Genomic DNA, 20,043 nt, shown 5'->3' with positions numbered 1-20,043 from the left:
CGTTCGTATGTACCGTTGTTCGTAACTCGAATGTTCGTAAGTAGGGGTGCGTCTGTATAGTCACTATACAGAATACCACTATACTATAGTGGTATTTATGAACGTCTCTTCATACAAAAATTTCAAGGTAGCAAATGTCCCAAACGGAAAATATCACATCACAATAAAGTACTCAGCGTTCAGGGTTCCCTGAATGCAACATACTTGTGGCTGCTCTGCTATTGGCTGTTACCGAGCATCATCCTGGCATCCCATTGGCTAATAGAGACATGTGTCTCTGCGTGTAGATTTATAAATGGATAGGTGCGTGTCTATGCGGCAGCCTTGTCATTTATCTTGTGTGTGAGGCACCCCGATAGTTTTTACGTAAATGTGAATCGGCCAAAAAAAGTGGCCACCAGTTGGGCGATCGCTCACTATGTTGAGGTATGACATTTTTGAAGAATTGTTAAAAGCTGACAAAAGCAAACGTCTGTGGTTCGGTTCTCTACAAAACGCCAGCTAAAAACCGCTTCTGAGAGAAAATAAAGATGGTGTGATATGATTATTTACCCTTTTTTAGTAGTTTTCCATTATCTACAACTCTTGTTTATTGTGGAAAATATATAATTCTATTTTTTGTTTTAGATATTTTGATGCATTTGTATGCTTTAGAAAACATTTGTCTGAATTTTAGAGGTCTTGGAACGGATTAGGGCATTTAAATGGAAAACTTGTCTCGGCTTACAAACTTTTCTAGGTCAGAAATTTCTTTCAAAAACAATTAATTTCGTAAATAGACCTACCACTGTACATGAATGCATCTCTTTAAAAATATATAGTTTTCTATGCCATATTTTGAATGTCACGACTGCGGAAGATAGCAGTAATTTAACCCCCCTTCCCCCATATGCTATATATTCGTATGCAACAACGCGGGGCCCGGGGGCGCCATTGGCGCGTAGACGACGAGATAAGCGGGCCTCTCTGTCATGGCGGCCTTGGCAAGAGGTAGTTTTTATAAATGGCATTGGGGTTAGCGGGAATATTGGCTACAAGCTTGGAGATGAGATCCTCCCCCATCTCCTCAGCCTCCCCAGGCTGCGGCACAGGTGATGGATTGCTGTACCTTGCAGGTTTGAGTTTGGCAACGCCCCAATATTCCCGCCGAATAAAGTGACAGGCAATATATAAGCCATCAGTTCGGGCCGACTGCGCCGACGAAACTCCCACTTGCCGCTTCTTTCGTATCCGTGCCCCCACTGAATGCGTGCTGCCTCCCCACTTGAGCATGATGAAAATCATCCCCCCAGCTCCGCTCTCCTGATCCTGGCGAGTTTGAGCCTGAACAGCCACGCTGATTTCAGAGCAGGGTGTCATCACCGAATGTTCCAAGGGAACAACTCTGGTGTGTTCAAGGACGCAAGGAAAAAAAGGTTTTTTATCTTAGAATTTCTTTGTCGAAAACTATTCGTGCGTTACTTGTGCGGAGTGTAAAATTTGAGAACCGGTCAACCTGGGTGGCCAATTTGTAGCAGCAGTAACTTTGAGTGCAAAAAATTGAGCTGAATTGAAGGTGAAGTGAAAAAATGTTATTAACATAGGTAAACATCTGGGATTGCCTGGCAATCGGTTCAGGGTGTCCCCCACCTACTACACAAAAACAGCTGGGATAGGCTCCAGCTCTCCTCGCGTCCCTTGTGAGGATAAAGTGGGTCGAAAAATGAATGATTGACATGGATAAACATCTGTGGGGCGGGGGGGGGACACCCTGAACTGCTTGTATTCTCCCCCATTTATCGATTTTAAGTCTTCCCTCTTTTCCATCTTGTCCTTCAGGAACGGCGACGCAAACGGTTGTTTCGAGCCAATAATTCCACCAAATTAAAAGCTTTTCCGATGATTACATTCCTATCATTCGATCATTGGAGGAGCCCAGAGCCAAAAAAATAGGGGTGGGGGGTTAGTGGCAGACATGTCTCGGGAGAAAGTGGGGGGGGCACATTTGTAATCACCCAAGTTCAAAAGGGTAATTTATTCACCGTCTGCGCTTAAAGTCGGTCTGCTCAGGATGCCGCTGGGGTTGCGCCGGCAGAAGAAGAGACACATCATTTTCATTTTTTTTTTTTGCTCACATCCCCGCCGCCGCCCCCGCTCGCTGTTCCCCCTCCCCCTTCGCCTGTTGTTGTTCCTCCCCAGAAGCCCCGCGTGGCGTCTTTTAGCGCGCGCCGGCGAGCATATTTCACTTTTACATTCATCGGCGCTGACATGCCGGCGCTGATTGAATTCTGAGGCGCGGGAGCGTCTGCCATTATCGCCCTCATCGTCTTGAGTGGTTTATCTCCGGCCGCGGCTCAGGCGTGACTCCAAGGCTGCGGGGTAGACCAGGGGGCAGGCTCGTTGGACGCTTTGTGCCTTTTTATTATTTTGGGGGGTGTGGGGAGTCTTGCGCTTACCCCCATTTACATATACACCTTGCTTTCAGCTCAACGCAATAGCGTAAAAGCCTCGTAGGGGATTGGGAACAATCTCCGCCATGCATCGCTTTTGTCATAAAAATCCCCCTTTGAAAAATATGGTACAATCTCCAAAAAATGCTTCTTTGGTTTTGAACGCAAAGGTATTTGCGGGTTTTGTTCTTCATCGATTTTTCAGTTCGGGCTTATCCTGAATAAGAGAGTCAATTCAACAATGACCTAGATGACTGAGAATTTCGGCCCACCATGTCATTTTATATGGTCCGCAGAAGTAAATTACTTGTGTCAAATTTCATAATTCTTGTTCAAATCTGTACCGAAATGTGAAATTATCTTGGGTCATAAATAATGATATACATATACTGTATATTCCAGCGTATAAGGTGCACCGGAGTACAAGGTGCACCCCCAATTAATGGTGTATTTTCAAACTTTTCCCATATATAAGGCGCACCGGAGTATGAAATGTATTATTATTATAAGGCGCACCCCCAATGAATGGTGTATTTTCAAACTTGTTCCATATATAAGGCGCACCGGAGCATAAGGCACACTCCCAAAGAATGGTGTATTTTCAAACTTTTTCCATATACAATAAAGTCTCGTTATATCGATATCGGTTATATCGATAGTACTGCTTATTACGATACTATTTGTATGAACACAAGGAGAAAATTTACATGCCGCAGGATCGGATATATCGATAGTCCGGTTATATTGATATTTTTTCCGACTCCCGAGAATATCGATATAACGAGACTTTACTGTATAAGGTGCACCGGAGTATAAGGCGCACCCCCAATGAATGGTGTATTTTCAAACTTTTTCCATATAATAATAATACATTTTATTTATAAGCGCCTTTCAAAATTCTCAAGGTCACTTTACAGTCACAGGATAAGTCTTTCTCTGGGGGAGCAGCGGTAGCCGCCCGCGCCAGCGTACACTCAACCCGGAAGTAACTCAAATAGATAGTAAGACAAATAGATAGAAAGCTTGCTAGCAAGCCAATAAATAGCTAACAGCAAGCTAGACATTTCTGATTTTCCCTTATTATACAGTGAGACCTCAACTTACAAACACCTCAACTTACAAACTATTTGTCTTACAAACGTCAAATTTATGAAAATTAAACCTTATAATAAGCACTATTTTCATAATACACACCCACCACGGCTGGCGGAGTGATCTTCGGCGGAAGCACACGACCGAACAGCACCACAGGTTAAGTTACCAACAGTCCTTATGGAAGGTGAGTCTCCTTCCATAAGCCATCAACGACCATCAAAAATTACATTCGTCATGTAATGCGCCTCTCTTTCCAAACAGCAATTCCCTTTGACCTTAGACCTCCAACGCCATTCCATCAAGCCATAAATGACCATCACAAATGTAAATAAAGTGACTTTATGATACAATTCAGTGTATTTCTTTCATTACAATACAATAGCATATTTATTATACATAGAATAAGGTATGTCGTGTGTAGTTTTAAGGCTTATTTAGTTGAAAAGTATATTTTATGGAAACCCGGGAACGGATTATTCCCATTTTAATGGTTTCCTTTTTTTTTTTTTGAGATACACACTTTTCGCCTTGCACACTCTGTCTGGGAACCAATTAAGTTCGTAAATTGAGGTCTCACTGTATATCTGTGATGTAATCTACATATATAAGGCACACCGGAATATAAGACGGCCCCCAATGAAAGTTGTATTTTCAAACGGTTTCCATATATAAGGAGCGCCGCAGTATACGTTTTCCGAGTATAAGGCACACCACGTTATAAGGCGCTACAGTAGAGGCTGGCGTTACGCACCTCTTCTACAAATGGAGTCAGTGGCTGCTGACAGTAATTGCCAGACCTGTTTGGCTCAATATTACTTCACATATAAGGCGCACCCGCATATAAGGGGCAGGGTTAGCTTTTGAAGAAAATCAAGGCTTTTGGGTGCGCCTTATACACCGGATATATTTTTTTTGCATAGGTAAATTCAAAGCGAGGGAATTCATAACTTCAAAGTGGGCTACGACCAAAATTGTCATGATCTGGTTGCCTGCACCTGTATAGCTGCTGGTCGTTCTGATCAGTGGCAGTCAAAAGGACTCCCGGCACAACCATTCGTTGTCGGGTCTTTGTATGCAATTGTGTGCATTGTGCATTGTGTATGCATTGTATGCTGTGAATGTTTTTGTTTCACCTTGGCGGACTTTTACTCTTGGTTTTCTTTTGATACTTTGTATTTTTTCTGTTCAGATGATTTTGATGTTTTAGATTTTTTTCCTGCTGACTTTATTTGAATGCAATTTGTCATACACAACCACCTGCTCCCTCCTGCCTGCTTTTTGGGATCCACAACCGCCATCACCATCTTGCAAACCCTGACAAAAATGTTTTTAGAAAGTATAGTGTTAGCTTGACGTTTTTATCAAGATACAACTCATTGCGCACAAATTATTTTTTTTTTTATTTTGTTGTTTTTTTGGGGGGGGTTGTTTTGTTCTGTTCAAAGCAAATATTTGACTTATTCGTGACAAGATCAATCAATTTTGCAACGTCAACGATGGTTACCTTGTAAAATGGTTTTATCCTCACATTTTTTGTGCTGGTATTTGAGCATATTTATCATTTCCCGGCTGTCTTTAGGCAATACGCAGACTATGAATCCGAAAATTGAAATTGCTCTGACGAAGGACGAAAATGTGAAAAAATACGAATGAGTGTGGCCCAGAAAACAAAAAAAAAATGTTCGAATGACCGGCCATTCGTCATATCACGAAAAGCCCAAATGAGCCGTCTCGCCTGCGCCCCCCGCGGTGATCGGACTGGGCGGCGACGTGACTTGACTTGGACGTTTCCTATTCAAGTTGTTCCTTTTCTTTTTGCACTGGGCTTCAATCAGCTGGCATTGCGGCCCCACCTGCCAGTTTGAGTGAGGATCACGGGGGTGTCACGGTTGTCCAGAGACCTTAAGCCGCAATCAGCGGCAAATTCTTCCGCCACGTGTCCCCCCCCCCCTGTGCACTCCCAGCCCTTTCTTTCCTCATCTTTATCACGGCAAGATGGCATTTAGAATGCGCCGTCTACCGTGGACGTGCGCTTCATTTGAGGTCGAGAGACGCCGCTTGGCCTGTCGATACTTCGCCCGCCGGAGCGGGAAATTGTCTTCCCGCTGCGTGTGCGATCGCGAGCCCGCCCTGTTATGTATGCTCGGCTGCACACGCCGCCGCCGTTCATGAGGGGGCTGAGCGGCTGCCACGCCGTCTTGATTCGAGGTGAAAACCTCGGGGTGTCGTGCCCGCGTCGACCCTTCCTGTTCTTTGCCCTTGCCTTGTTTCATCTCTGGCGATTTCCTCGCTTTGATATTAGCTTCACCGTTTTAAGGTTCTGGATTCGAATCCCCTTTTGTTTTGATTTTGGTTGTTCTTGCGTGAGGATTCCGGATTCCTCCCGTTTCCTCAAATTGTGCGATAAGCTTCATTGAATGCTTTAAATGAGGGGAGTCAAACTCATTGTGTCTGCTCGATTGGTTTTTGAATACACATACGACAAAGGGCCCCTCCCTTTGTCGTATGTGTGGGCAGTTTATTGATAATATTAATGCACGTGGACAATAGAAGGCAAACTTTCATTGATTGAATGGGACAAAATGAGAATATTTGAAAGTAGCAGAGCTTCACACTGAAATGCTTGTCCAACTCCACCTCCTAGCAGTCCTCACTAAGCCACGCCCCTTAAAGGCACACATGCCGCAGACATTTGAGGAAAAAAAGGGTGGGGCACAATTGATTTATTTGCCTGTGTTTATTTGCTATCTATTTGCTATCGATTTACTGTCTATTAGTTATCTAGCTGGGTCTCTGGCTATCTTTTAGCTATCTAGCTAGCTAGCTAGCTAGATTGCTATCTAGCTAACTAGCTATCTAACTTATCCTGTGACTTTAAAATGACCTTGAGAGTTTTGAAAGGCACTTTAAATGAAATGTTTTATTATTCGTATTATTATTAGCTACAGATCAAGTGTTTGGGAGCCTTTTACTGAGTGAGTTGCTTGTTCTGTAGCCACAAAGGGACATATGTCTTCTTGTGCCGGTCCCAAGCCCCGATAAATACAGAGGGTTGTGTCAGGAAGGGCATCCAACGTAAAAGCTTGGCCAAAACAAACATGCGGATCAAACCTCTAAAGATGGAGGACACTGATTTGCTGTGGCGACCCCTTGAAAGGAAAAGCCGAAAGGAAAAGAAGAAAGATCTATTAGCGAGCTATTTAGCTTTCTATCTATTTGAGTTACTTCCGGGTTGAGGGAACGCTGGCACGCGTGGCTGCCGCTGCTCAGCCACTGCAAAACTTATCCTGTGACTGTAAAGTGACCCTAAGAGTTTTGAAAGGTGCTTATAAATGAAATGTATTATTATTATTATTATTATTATTATTATTATTATTATTATTGTTGTTGTTGTTGTTATTGTTCTTCTTCTTCTTCTTATTATTATTATTATTATTATTATTATTATTTATCCTAAATAAATAAAGTAAACGACTTAAATTTTCACACCGAAATAATTATGGTGGTTTTTGGCGGGTTTTTGGCGGGCTGGGATGACATCAATCAAGGTATGACCGTATGCGCCATTCCTTCAATTTTTATTTTTTTTTCATGTTACATAGTGTTCACGGCCACTTGAAATGAGAATATTTCAGTCAACAATTATTTTTCATTTTATGTTTACAAGGGATTTGGTGAAAAATATGGTTGGAATCAGATTTCTTGCCAAATTGGAAAGAACAAAACCCGCATTGCGAACACTATGTTGAGTCGACACTTTGTTAGCTTTAGCATTCCATAAATTGACATATGCCGGTAGTTGGGTTTGAAAGCCGTGCTCCTAATTGTCCACAGGGGTTTGTCTAAATCTACCCTGTGATTGGCTCGGGACCAGTCCATGGTGTAGCCCGACTTTCGCCCAAAGTCAACTGATCTAGGCTCCAGCATATCCGTGACCTTAAGATACAGTAAAGTCTCGTTATATCGGTTATATCGATAGTACTGCTTATTACGATACTATTTCTATGAACGCAAGGAGAAAAATTACATGCCGCAGGATCGGATATATCGATAGTCCAGTTATATGGATATTTTTTCCGACTCCCAAGAATATCGATATAACGAGACTTTACTGTATATGCATTCGAAAATAGAAAGACGGATGTCCGACATTGGGCCACCTTTTCTCTGCCTGACAAGGCTCAGGTGGACGTACACTAATTGAACCTTCCTCCATCCCGACCACTGAGGCGTCGCGTGGCGAGGGGGGCCATCGCTTGCCATTCCCAGCGGCGACTGGAGCCTCATCGGATCGATACGGCGAAAAGCTAACAAAACGAACACATGCCGAGCGCCCAGATCAGGGTCATTATCGCCTCTCGCCCGCTACACTTCCCCCGGCGACTGATCAATGTGAGGATATGGATTAACACAAGCATTCTCGCCTCAACCTTACTCTCCAACGTTGACAGGGCTCTTAAAGAGCAACACCACGCTCAAAACCGAAATGACCCATTTGGTACAGCCGCATTTGTCCCGTTAAAACGATCAATAAGCAGAATGTGTTATAAATGTGGCATGTTTGCTGGTGCTTTGACCGAGTAAACCCACAAAAAAATAATAAATACATAAATACAAGGCAGTTTTTCATATTTGGTATTCCTAGTTTTACGTTAGCTGTTAGCATGTTAATGTACCTGTCAAACATTTTTACAAAATATGATAAACTGAATACTTTGAGAGTTTTGAAAGGTGCTTATAAATAACATGTATTAGATATTTTTTTAATATTATTACTGATGAACTCCGTTTGAACTTTTTTGGTGCTATAATTGTAAAAGTAATCATAAATACTAATTTTCGACAGACTTTTAACATACGGTGTACCCAGCTTTTCGCTAGCGGTTAGCATGTTGACTTTATTGAGATGACACAACTGGATAAGGTTGCTTTTTATTTAGTTTGTGTAGCAATTTGATTGTCTGACAGTGTATGCTAAGTTGAATTATCAAGGAATTCAGTGACAGCATTGAGTTGTTTATTGGTATTTTGAAAACATTTACGGTTATGCTAACGCTTCTTTTACTTTCACTCATAAGCATGTAGAAGGATCATTTTAGAGACAAAGGACACGTGTATTTGTTGAATGGTTGGTGTGAGACGTTTCAAGAGGCTTCTGTGTGTATATTAACAGAAACAGAAAGTGGAATTTTTTGGGCTAACTAAACACAGTGCGGCTACGGTTCCGTTAGAAGCCATCAAAGTAAACAATGGAAATTGCTACAGGTGTTTTTCGAGCATAATCATTCACATTTTTCAAATATGAATTGTTTGTGTCTGAAAAAGAGGACCACTGAATGATACAGCAATATTGTTGTGCTACTATATCTCCTATCAGCTAGCATGATAGCTAGCATACATTGTGTATCATTTTAGCATGTCTTAATTGTTTTACAAAATTATCATTTGTGACGTGCATTAATTAGACGGCGATATGTCGTGGGGTGTTCTTGAAGCATGAAAAATGCAATGTTTTTTATTTTTTGTTTTGTTCTGAATCGCTAATGATGGCACGTCGCCACTCGAGTTGTTTGTTGTAGCGCAAAATAACTCTCAATGGTTATCTTTTTGTAAAGAAGTCATACAAGTCTTAATTTGTGCAACCAACACAAGGTTAGAGTGGCACGACCACACCTCCAAGAAAATTTCATGGCCGGCGTTGTTGTTTTTTTGTGTGTGTGTGTTTTTTTTTTTTTTTTTACGCTGTGTCCGGGTAAAAGCACGTGCCCAACAGTATGCCTTTAAGAAACTACAGGGCATTAAAATGCAAAATTGCCCTCCACTCAGACTAAAGTGATTTTAGTTGTGATTATGCACCATTTCCTCCCACTCAACAGCAGGAAGAAAACTAGAACGAGGGGGGTAGAAAAAATAAAAAGAGTGCTAATTGGTCATGGGGATTGGTGGGAGGCTTCGCTATTTTATGTCTCTGACTTCTAAATGAGTTTGGGAAAGGAGAGGATGCCACTCTGCCGTGGCGCTTTCCATTGGCGCCGGCTCAAATTGAAATGATGCACTGTTCCCCCTCGCTGCGGCTGCGGCGCGCAGTAATTAAATGCCTCATTGTTGCTTCCTGGGAATTGGAATGGAATATTTCATGCGACGTGGTGATTATTTGGGGGTGTAGGTGGGGCGTGGATGTAATCACCTTGGCTGGATCTCTGATGAAACGCTTTGCTCGCTTTGGTGCTTGTCGCCGTCGAAAGTGGCCCCCTGGGTTTCTTATGTTTTTTTGTTTTTTTTTTTTTAACTCAGTGCTTTTATTCATCACCGATCTTGTCGTCATGACTTCCTGTTTGCGAACGAGACGTACGATATGGATTTTTGTTGAGGCCGATGCTGATTCCAAAAAATTGTCCAAATCACGTTCGGATCGATTGATCGGCAATGAATTTTAAGAATATACTTTACGAATAAGCAAACTTCATTTTTGGATTCCTTAATGCTGCGAGTCATAAATAATTATGAACCTAAAGCATCTTTTTTGTCTTTGTAAGTCTTTTTTTTCCTACCTTATAAATTTTGAGATCGCGACAAGAGTAAATTCCTACTGAGCACAATAAATAAATAAATGAATGAATAAATAAATAAATAAATAAATAAGTGATGGAATGAATAAATAAATTGAACAAATTAATAAGTAAATAGATAAATTAAATAAATAAATAAATAAATAAGTAAATAAATACATGATGGAATGAATAAATAAACACAAGTAAATAAACAAGTCAAGAAATACATGAATGATGGAATGAATAAATAAATTGAACAAATTAATAAGTAAATAGATAAATAAAATAAATAAATAAATAAATAAATAAACACGTGATGAAATGAGTAAATAAAGAAATTAATAAGTAAATAAACAAATGAATAAATGAAAGAATAAATGAATAAATGAATGAATAAATAAATAAATAAATAAATAAATAAATTGGCCCTAAAAATTTTGCATCTCTGCTATATCTCTGATAAAATAATATTTTTATATTTTCTTTGACCAGTGCAAAAAAATGGGTATTTTGTTCACTTTTCAGCAGAAGTGAGAAAAAACGCTTCAATCCAATACGATTGTTGGCATCTTAACTCTTTGCGCTTGAGTAAACAACAGATGTCGACACATCCCGAGAGCAAAATAATACTGATCATAAAATCTCATCTTGTCTTACTTTCATATGTCAGTAATACACATTTTTGCATTGTGTCTCCTCCGCAGAGGACGCCGGTCACTAATGGAGAAGCGTTTCGGTGGTTCTTCTAGAGACGCCGACCGCCGTCATCCATCACCCGGCAAGAGGTCACGATCGACCGTGGACCGTCTGCTTGGAGCATGTGACTCAAAGCGCTCCCCCCCTTTCAACCACAAATACCCACATGTGCTTACCACCCCCCCTTTCACACACACATACATACACAAACACAAGTGGAGCGCAGGACGGAATACAAAGTGGACGTAACAGACGGGACACAGTTGACAAAAACATACTGGGTGTTGTTTCTTATTTTTTTGTGTAATTATTGTACCTTTTGACAGTATCATAATGTATATTTTTTGGTGTCTTATGAATGTCTTTTTAGTGTTGGCGGCCGAGCTTGTGTAAAGAAAGGACTGGGGAAAAAAAGTACAATCTTTTTTGCAACAACACAGAAACTATCCCAGCGGAAGGTGGTTTGACGAGAAACGCAACACACTTTACTCTGGAGCAATAATTATTCAATTTTCTTTTTTTTTTCTGCCCCCAACCACTTTTTTCAGTTCCCAGGAATCATCCGGAAGGCATTTCACCATCATGGTGAGGCAGGAATGGAATTTCACCCCTTTCGCGCCCCACTCTCTCTTATTTCTTATTTTTTACCATTTTCTTTTAGATTTGTGATGACTCGCCACAGTACAGGGCACATTGTCTTGTGTGGCGGGTTGCACTTTACAAAACAACAAAAAAAACAACAACAAAACTGAGCATTTATTTCACTGGAGAAATCCTCATGGAAAAGTTTGGCGATGTATTAAAAAAAGAAAAAGAATGGATGTCAACAAAGGCATCGTCTTGAAACCTTTTCCCGTTTGACACCAATGAAAGTACACTTATACATATTGAACATATCAGGTGTTGTTCTGGAGCTGCAAGGGGGGTTGTGTGGGCGGGGCTTAGTGAAGCGCTCCATTCTCACCCAGCCCCACCTTCAAAGTATGATCCAATAAGGCTGGATTCACACCGCTTGTCCGTTTTCGAGCTTCTATCTGTATCCTTTGCATAATTTTTTTTGCGGACTGTTTCCATGTGACTTCTGCACTATATAGGCCAGGGGTGTCAAACTTGAGGCCCAGGGGAGCAGATCTGGCCCGCCACATCATTTTAGATGGCCCCACGAAAGTAAATCAACTTCTGATTCTTACAAAAATGTGGACCAAATTTTCAAATTATCATATGTAACAAATACGAGACATATTGGAAAGTTTTTCTTGTGACCAGAAGAGTTGAATCGACCGTTATTCTTCCTGCCTTTTCTCTAGTTTCAATCAGAACAGACCTCCAAGGGAAAGAGTCACTAAAACGTGGCCGCTCTAAAAATGGGTTTGGCCCCTCCTGATATAAGCTGATGAAAATGACAAAAAGACGCCGAATATGCATGTAAATAACTACACAAGCCCCACAAAAAAGTAACCATGAGTTACGCGACTTGCTGAGATCTGCGGTTATTAACTCATTCAATGCCATTCCCGAATGTATTTTGGAATGGAAAATATGGCATGGAGCATGAATGTGTTCTTTTTTCCCGTGCTTTGGTGCCGAAAAAGCGCTGGGTGTGGCATCTGGCAATGTTTTCCCTTCCACAAGGGGGCAGCATTTCCTTTTTTTTCACATTAGCGCTTTGTTCCAGCTTCAGCTGTTGTTAAAGCGCTATATAAACTAATATGTATATGCTGTATTGCATTGTATTTTGGACAGTCACCATCATTTCAAGCTCATATAACCCCAGACCAATATAATTTAGAAATTACCTTTTTTCTGATGAAAGATGAGAGCCTAAGGCTTCTCACGCTGTATTTAATGTTTATGTAGTCCTCAAACTCAATATTCTGTGGATCCTGGAATTTGAGTGACAATGACCAAAACCCTGGCAATGGAGTGGACACATTTTTGTACATCATCCGGCAGTGAATGAGTTAAAAAATAAATAAATAAACTCAGCTATTTCCATATTTTATGCTCTTTCCCCAAGATGTCATGTCATCTGTCCAACGTTCCAAAATGGCCAAATATTGGACATAAATAGTCCAATGGTTAAGCAAAGACAAACATTTTTGTAAGTTTAGCCTGGGTCGATAGCGGAAATTACAAAGTCTTCGCGAGATGCATGGACATGTTTTTCTCAAGGTCATCTGAATGCCATTTATTTGTAAGGATCATAAGTTGAGTTTGAAATGTTGTTTGTGACATTTTTTCAGGTTTGAACCATCGATACCCCATTGGCAAATTCTCAAAAGAATGTGTCCACGGCACCAATCTGTGTGTTTTGATGACGACAAGCTTATTTTGTTGCTATATCTGATCTGCGTCTTATCACTGCCCTCACACCGGTACGTATCCGATCAGGTTCATTTTATTTCTGCTGAATTTTGCCCCTGAAACGCGTGGTGTGAATCCAGCCTCGGTTCCTCATTGTCCTGAACCCTGTTGTTGCATGTGCAAATGTGTTTTTTCCGTTTTAAAGACGACTTAAAAATTTGTATATTGTTGTTGTGATGATGCTTTTATGTGTTCTAATAAAATAACTTCCAGTAGGATTTTTTTGGGGGCGTCTTGACTTTGGATCCGGAAGAAAGCGATTCATTAAGATTAATTGGGGAATAATCGTGCGGGTTTTTTTTGTGTTTGTTTTTGTTTGTTTCTGTTTTTTTTTAATCCACCACCCACCCGTTGATGTGGAGGTGATGGGCTGAATCTCACACCATCCCTTTTGCCTCCCTAGTCACGTATTCCCGAGAATGCTAAAACGCTGCGCCGGGGAAGAGTGCTTCCCGGAGGCAGCAGACTTTAAAGGACGAGTGAAATCCCATGTGGTTTGTCATGCTAGAATGCGTAGAGAAGAGTGGGGGGGGGGGGGGCACAGGATGATGGCGGGTACTCTACGAGGGAGGGGGTTAAGGAAGGCGAGATGTGCTCCCGAGATAGCGCGCCAGCATCAGAGTGATTGCCGGGTCGTTGCGACTCAGGCTGAAGCGACTGAGGGGGGGGGGGGGGGGGGGGGGGGGGGGGGGTTCAGAAGGAAATCATCCTGGACTGACTGCTCCACCGCTCGCAATCACCCAAATTGAGCTCCTTCACGCAGCCCGCCATGTTGACGGCGGTGTGGCGTCTTTCTGCGTTCGATATCCGCCGTCGCCACTGCCACTGCCACTGCTGCCTCCTCTTTGCTAGTCATCAGAGGGCGGATAACTCGTTCGCTCATTCCCTGGCCGGCGAGATTAAATAATATCACAGACCACTTTAATCCCCCCATAACCAACCCCATTTCCCCATGCTGCCACACACACACACGCATGCTCTGCGTTTGGGATTAAAAATCATCAAGGTTCTGGTGGTGGTGATGGGGGGCAGGATGTGGAGCTTCCTTCTCCTGGCAGGAAGTGACAAGAGTTGAAAAAAAATGAATCACCGCAATCAATGATTGGTTTAGCGTCTTTAAAAATTTCAGCCAAAAATATTTGGATGACTGAGAGACCACTATCGTGTATTTAAAACATTCACTGCCATTCCCAAATCTATGCGGGAATTGAAAATATGATGTAGAGCGCCATTCCCGAATTTTTTCGGGTTTTGATTTTTCATGCTTGGGTGCCGATAAAGCGCTGGCCAAGGCCTCTGGCAATGTTTTGTTCTTTTCCACAAGGGGGCAGCATTTCCTTTTTTCCATGTTAGCGCTTTGTTCCAGCTTCAGCTGTTGTTAAAGCGCTATATAAACTAATGTGTTGATTTGGATTCATGAAAAGCAGCTAGCAGGGGACAGTGTGAGTGAGGGTATTATCGCCGAGAAAGCACAGCAACTTCACTCGGATATCATCAAGAGGCAACTACATCAACGACCATCACAAAGCTAAATAAAATGGCTTCAATGTCACATCTTCAAGTACAGTACAGTTTATTTTTTTTAATTACATCCAATTTTTACAATCAGAGATTGTTTGTGGGGGGCACTTTTTTGAATCCATTCTTTCCTAGCACATCGCCTCCCAAAAAATGAATATATATATATATATATATATATATATATATATATATATATATATATATATATATATATATATATATATATATATATATATTATTTCTAAATTAAGTGTTAACGGGGGCGGTTTGGTGTCCTAGTGATTAGCATGTTAACCTCACAGAGGTCATGGGTTCAACCACAACCTTCCTGCGTGGAGTTTTCATGTTCTCCCTGGTCATGCATGGGTTTTCTCCGGGCACTCCCAAATTCCAAAAACATGCATTGATCACTCTAAATTGTCATTGATTTTTTTTATTACCGCACATATGGTGCTTATGTGTTTGCATGATTTTGTTGTTTTTTTTTTAGCCGAGCAAGCATGTTTTTGGAATAACAACAGGAATAAAATAGAATAGGGAGATGACTGTTTGTATATGGCTCTATACGGCATAAGTGATCTGTCAACCTTTTTTTATTTTTATTTTTGCCGTTGTCATTCCGCAGATTGGCTCCATTGCGAGTTGTGATGACGTTACCCAAGCGCTTTCACAAAGCTGCCATATCCTCAGGCAGATAGAAACTCACCCGTTACTCACCCACATTAACAACAAATTAGACAAAAAGACGCACTTTTGCAAATAGACAACTTTCATTTGCCCTCCCCCACCCCCTTTCCAGGGGGGGTGCAGCAGAAATAGACGCAGTGAACTCAGCCTGAACCGCTCTCACATGAAATATCTTGTGTTTGCTGATACCTGAGCTATAGCGGCAGGACAAATATAATGGGATCCTCCAGGGGGAGGAGTCATTTGATGGTGGAAAGCGAGCTGAGCAGACCTTGAGGAAAAAAAATCATTATTTATTAACTTGAAGAAGCAAAAATAATAAATACAGATATTTTTGACAACATAAAATGATCATATTCGACGCTTTTCAGCTCAATTTTAATTGTCATTGTCATATTGTCTGACTCGGTACTCGAGAAACTCTCCCCTTCATTGTCCAATTTTAAAATGTTACCGCATTCGTGCGAAATTTGCATGAAGCAAAATATGTCCTGATACTGTTCTGTTTTTTTCAATGTCTGGTGGGAGTGGAGAGCGTTCCCTCCCGAGCCGCACCTGTCACAGGTCATTATCCAGGCCAAAAATTGGTTGTCGGAATTGTTGGCCTTGCTCACGATTATTGTGTCAAGTGCCAATTTTCTAGATGCTCGTTCCTTGTTCATTTTGTTTTAGCCCTGTGTCTCGTTCATTTATGTATGTATGTATGTATGTATGTATGTATGTATGTTTTTATTTGTTTCTCTATTTATTTTAATGTATTTTTTCTGTATTTATTTTTTATTTATTTACTTATTTATGTATTCATATTTATTGATGTATTTATTTGTGTATTTTTTATTTACTTATTTATGCATTATTTATTTGTGTATTTATTTTAGTTGTTTTTGTTATTTATGTATTTGTATGTATTGATATTTACTCAGGGGCGGCCGGGTAGTGAAATGGTTAGCACTCGTGCCCGATGACAGATGGGATTGGCTCCAGCACCCCCCCCCCCCCCCGACCCTAATGAGGAATAAGCGGTACGGATTATGGATGGATGGCTATTTACTCATTTATTTATATTTATTTAGTTATGTATTTACTTGTAGATTTATTTCCCTTTTTTGTTTTTGTTATTTTTTATTATTCATTCATGTTTTCCATTCATCCATTCATTTTCCGTACCGCTTATTCCTCATTAGGGTCGCGGGTGGGTGCTGGAGCCTATCCCAGCTGTCTTCGGGTACCAGGCGGGGGACACCCTGAATTGGTTGCCAGCCAATCGCAGGGCACACAAAGACATACGAGAGTCACTCTCACACTCACACCTAGGGAAAATTTGGAGTGGTCGATCTGCCTCCTATGCATGTTTTTGGAATGTGGGAGGAAACCGGAGGACCCGGAGAAAACCCACGCTGGGAGAACATGCAAACTCCACACAGGGAGGCCGGACCGGGACGCGAACCAGCGACCTCTGCACTGTGATGCTGGTGTTTTCTTTCTTTCTTTATTTATTTATTTATTTGTTATTTCATTCATTGTCCTCTTTTGAAGTATTCTCATAAATGGATTTCCTTGTCTTTTTATGACAATCGATAAAATGAATACCACTTAAAAGGTAATTAATAGTACTTGAATACATTTTTTCTCCCCCCTCCACTTTGAAAATGTGAAAAGTTTACATGAGTTGGGAACCTTTTCTGCCTAATCTTCTTTCTCTTAATTACTCTATCGACATCCAGTACAGCTCAGTGCTGCGTATCATCTTGTGGCACAAAGTGGTACTGCACCTGAGGCGCATCATTCGAACTTTGGACTTGCCCATATGCTGACATAAAAAGATTGTTTTGGGATATGACTGTGACACAAAAGATGACGCATCGGTATCACATTTGCTCTCTGTGACGTTCCCTCCACCTGCTGACAGACACACGAGGTGGTAGTTGGGAGGGGGGGGGGGGTGATCTCCCACGCAGAATTGTATGAATTAGCATGTTAACAGTGAGAGACGGAAGTCAAATGAACGTGTCACTTTGATTCCACCCCAATGAGCATGTGACGTCTCATTCGAGCAAACCTTCCCATTTCATCTATGCATTTTTTTCTCTCCTCCCTTGCCCCCACTAACATCGTGTGCCCCAGCATGAGTCTGTGAGAATGCAGGCCGTGCTCGCACATAACGAGACGGCGTAACAGCAAGCCGGCCTCCTCCCTCCTCTTCCTCCAGCCTTGTCTTTCATTATTTATTTACCCCCACACAGTTTTTTCTACACCGCACGCATATTGATGCAGGAGGGGGTGGGGGAGGGGGAGCAGGGTGTGAGTGCGTGTCACAATCATTTCTTGACGAAGGAGACAAGGTGGAAGTAATCAGCAGCACGCTGATGCAATATGACAGGCCGTAGAAGCACTGGTACACACTTAAGAGCAAGGGATGGGTCGGGAAGATGGGGAGGGGGGGGCTGGTGAAATAACATCACAAACATACTCCGTGGCTGAAGGGGTGAATTTGCACAAAAAAAAGGCTACACTGGGATGGCAATTGGATTTGCTAAGTTTGGAAAGTTGGGTTTTGACTTGTGGAGAAAATGCTTTTTAGAAAATGTTTTTAAAAAAGTAGCGGTGATGTCGTTCGTTACGATAAAAAATAAACACGTGGGAATGACGTGTCAGATCACATGCCTTAAAATGACCATCCAGAATCACGAGGTACTCATTCACTGCCCCGCTGATGTGCAAAATTGTATCACTCACACACAGTACCAGGGTTTCACTTGAACTCCAGGACCCACAGAATAATAATAATACATTGAGTTTTAGGACTACACAAACATTCAAGACAGTGTTAGAAACTTCAGACTATCTTCTTTCATTCGAAAATAGTTCATTCCTAAATTATATGGGTCTGGAGTTATATGTGCTTGAAATGAGGGTGGCTGTCCAAAATACTTGAACAACAGCTGAAGCTGGAACAAAGCGCAAACATGGAAAGAAGGGAAATGCTGCCCCCTGTGGAAAGGAAAAAAATGCTAGAGGCCATGGCCAGCGCTTTATCATCACCCAAAGAAAAAACACCAAAACCTGAACAAATCCAGGAATGGTGCTCTACATCATATTTTCAATTCCCGAATAAATTCCTATCATGGCAGTGAATGAGTAAATATGCTTTAATCAATTTCTGTAAGTTTTCTTTCCAAGAATGACTAATTTCAACCTCAATGTACTTTTTGTAAACCAACCTTGGAGCACAATTTCCTACCACAAAAAAAATGTCACATATGTATTTTCAACCATATTTTTTCCAATGTATTTTGAGTTTCCCACTTTATAAGACTATGTTCCACATTCCTTATGCTTTTGTCACGCCACTCTAGAACTGACCACCACACCTATGCATCTTTCTCCACTTCCAACTCCCTTGAATCAAGCCCCTTGTCCCTCTTTCAAACCCCCAGTCCAGCTTTGTGTTCTCAATTTTACTACCTTGCGCCAAAACTTCACACGTCAGCCACCTGCCACTCAACCTGCTGTCGCTAAACAGTCACAAGTGGAGGATGATAATGATAATGGTAATCTTTCTTGGTGCGTTCAGGGTCTCTGTTGTCTCTTTCTTCTCATCCTGAACCAATTCTCCACCAAAACGGCTCACACACACACACACACACACACACACACACACACACACACACACACACACACACACACACACACACACACACACACACACACACACACACACACACACACACACACACACACACACACACACACACACACACACACACACACACACGCACACACGCACACGCACGCACGCACACACACAAACGCCTGGAGGTGAGAACGTGCTGATTGATTGATTGAAGGGCTCGACTTCATGACGGCTGGTGACATTTCCAGACATACAGCCAAGGCCCATCCCCCAACCCTCAGCCTCCTCTTCCTTCCCAGAGACAGAGAGAGACAGAGAGAGAGAGAGAGAGAGAGAGAGAGAGAGAGAGAGAGAGAGAGAGAGAGAGAGAGAGAGAGAGAGAGAGAGAGAGAGAGAGAGAGAGAGAGAGAGAGAGAGAGAGAGAGAGAGAGAGAGAGAGAGAGAGAGAGAGAGAGAGAGAGAGAGAGAGAGAGAGAGAGAGAGAGAGAGCAATCTCGAAGGAACGAGGCAATCAGTCAGCGGGCCTGGATTGCAGGCGCACCAGCAAACGGTTTAACCTAAATGGAAACGTTCCCTGCTCTTCCCCCTCGTCGAGATCTCTTCCCCCTCCTCGAGATAAACCACGAATCCGAGTAATAACGGCGTTTTCCACGCATGAGCACACACTAGACACTTCATTAGGTACACCTGCACAGTTTGATGAGCACCAAGAAATGGATGAACATTTTCTAAGGGGGGGACAACCCTGACTTGTGAGTTTAATTTACTCAGGGATCACGCTTGGATCTCAAAACATTCATATTATATTTATGTTTGGTCTGAAATTTTGAGAGATATTTCCAATCTATGTGTAATGAATGGAAATGTCATTAATCTCGTCGAAACTGCTAAAAAACATGTTTTAGGACCAAAATTAAAATCACACCATATTGAACTTCATTTAAAAACCAGAGGAATAAGACCCAATTCAGAGTGGAAAGAAAAAGATAGATAGATAGATAGATAGATAGATAGATAGATAGATAGATAGATAGATAGATAGATAGATAGATAGATAGATAGATAG

The 20,043-nt window shown here is 41.7% G+C and overlaps 1 protein-coding gene across 1 annotated transcript in view; it reads left to right on the top strand.

Moving 5' to 3' along the window:
- Positions 1-13,353, top strand: part of cxxc4 (CXXC finger 4) — a 37,179-nt gene extending 23,826 nt beyond the window's left edge. The window contains exon 3 of the mRNA XM_089006146.1: positions 10,780-13,353. Within this exon, the coding sequence (XP_088862272.1) occupies positions 10,780-10,824 (45 nt within the window). The 3' untranslated portion in view covers positions 10,825-13,353. The remainder of the gene's footprint in view (positions 1-10,779) is intronic.
- Positions 13,354-20,043: the final 6,690 nt, after the last annotated feature.

The sequence above is a fragment of the Hippocampus bargibanti genome, linkage group LG10 (genome assembly GCF_051943395.1).
Source record: "Hippocampus bargibanti isolate YZ-2025 linkage group LG10, ASM5194339v1, whole genome shotgun sequence".
Taxonomy (NCBI): Eukaryota; Metazoa; Chordata; class Actinopteri; order Syngnathiformes; family Syngnathidae; genus Hippocampus; species Hippocampus bargibanti.
Note: the sequence above shows the minus strand (reverse complement) of the source record. Positions and strands in the feature narration are given on the sequence as shown.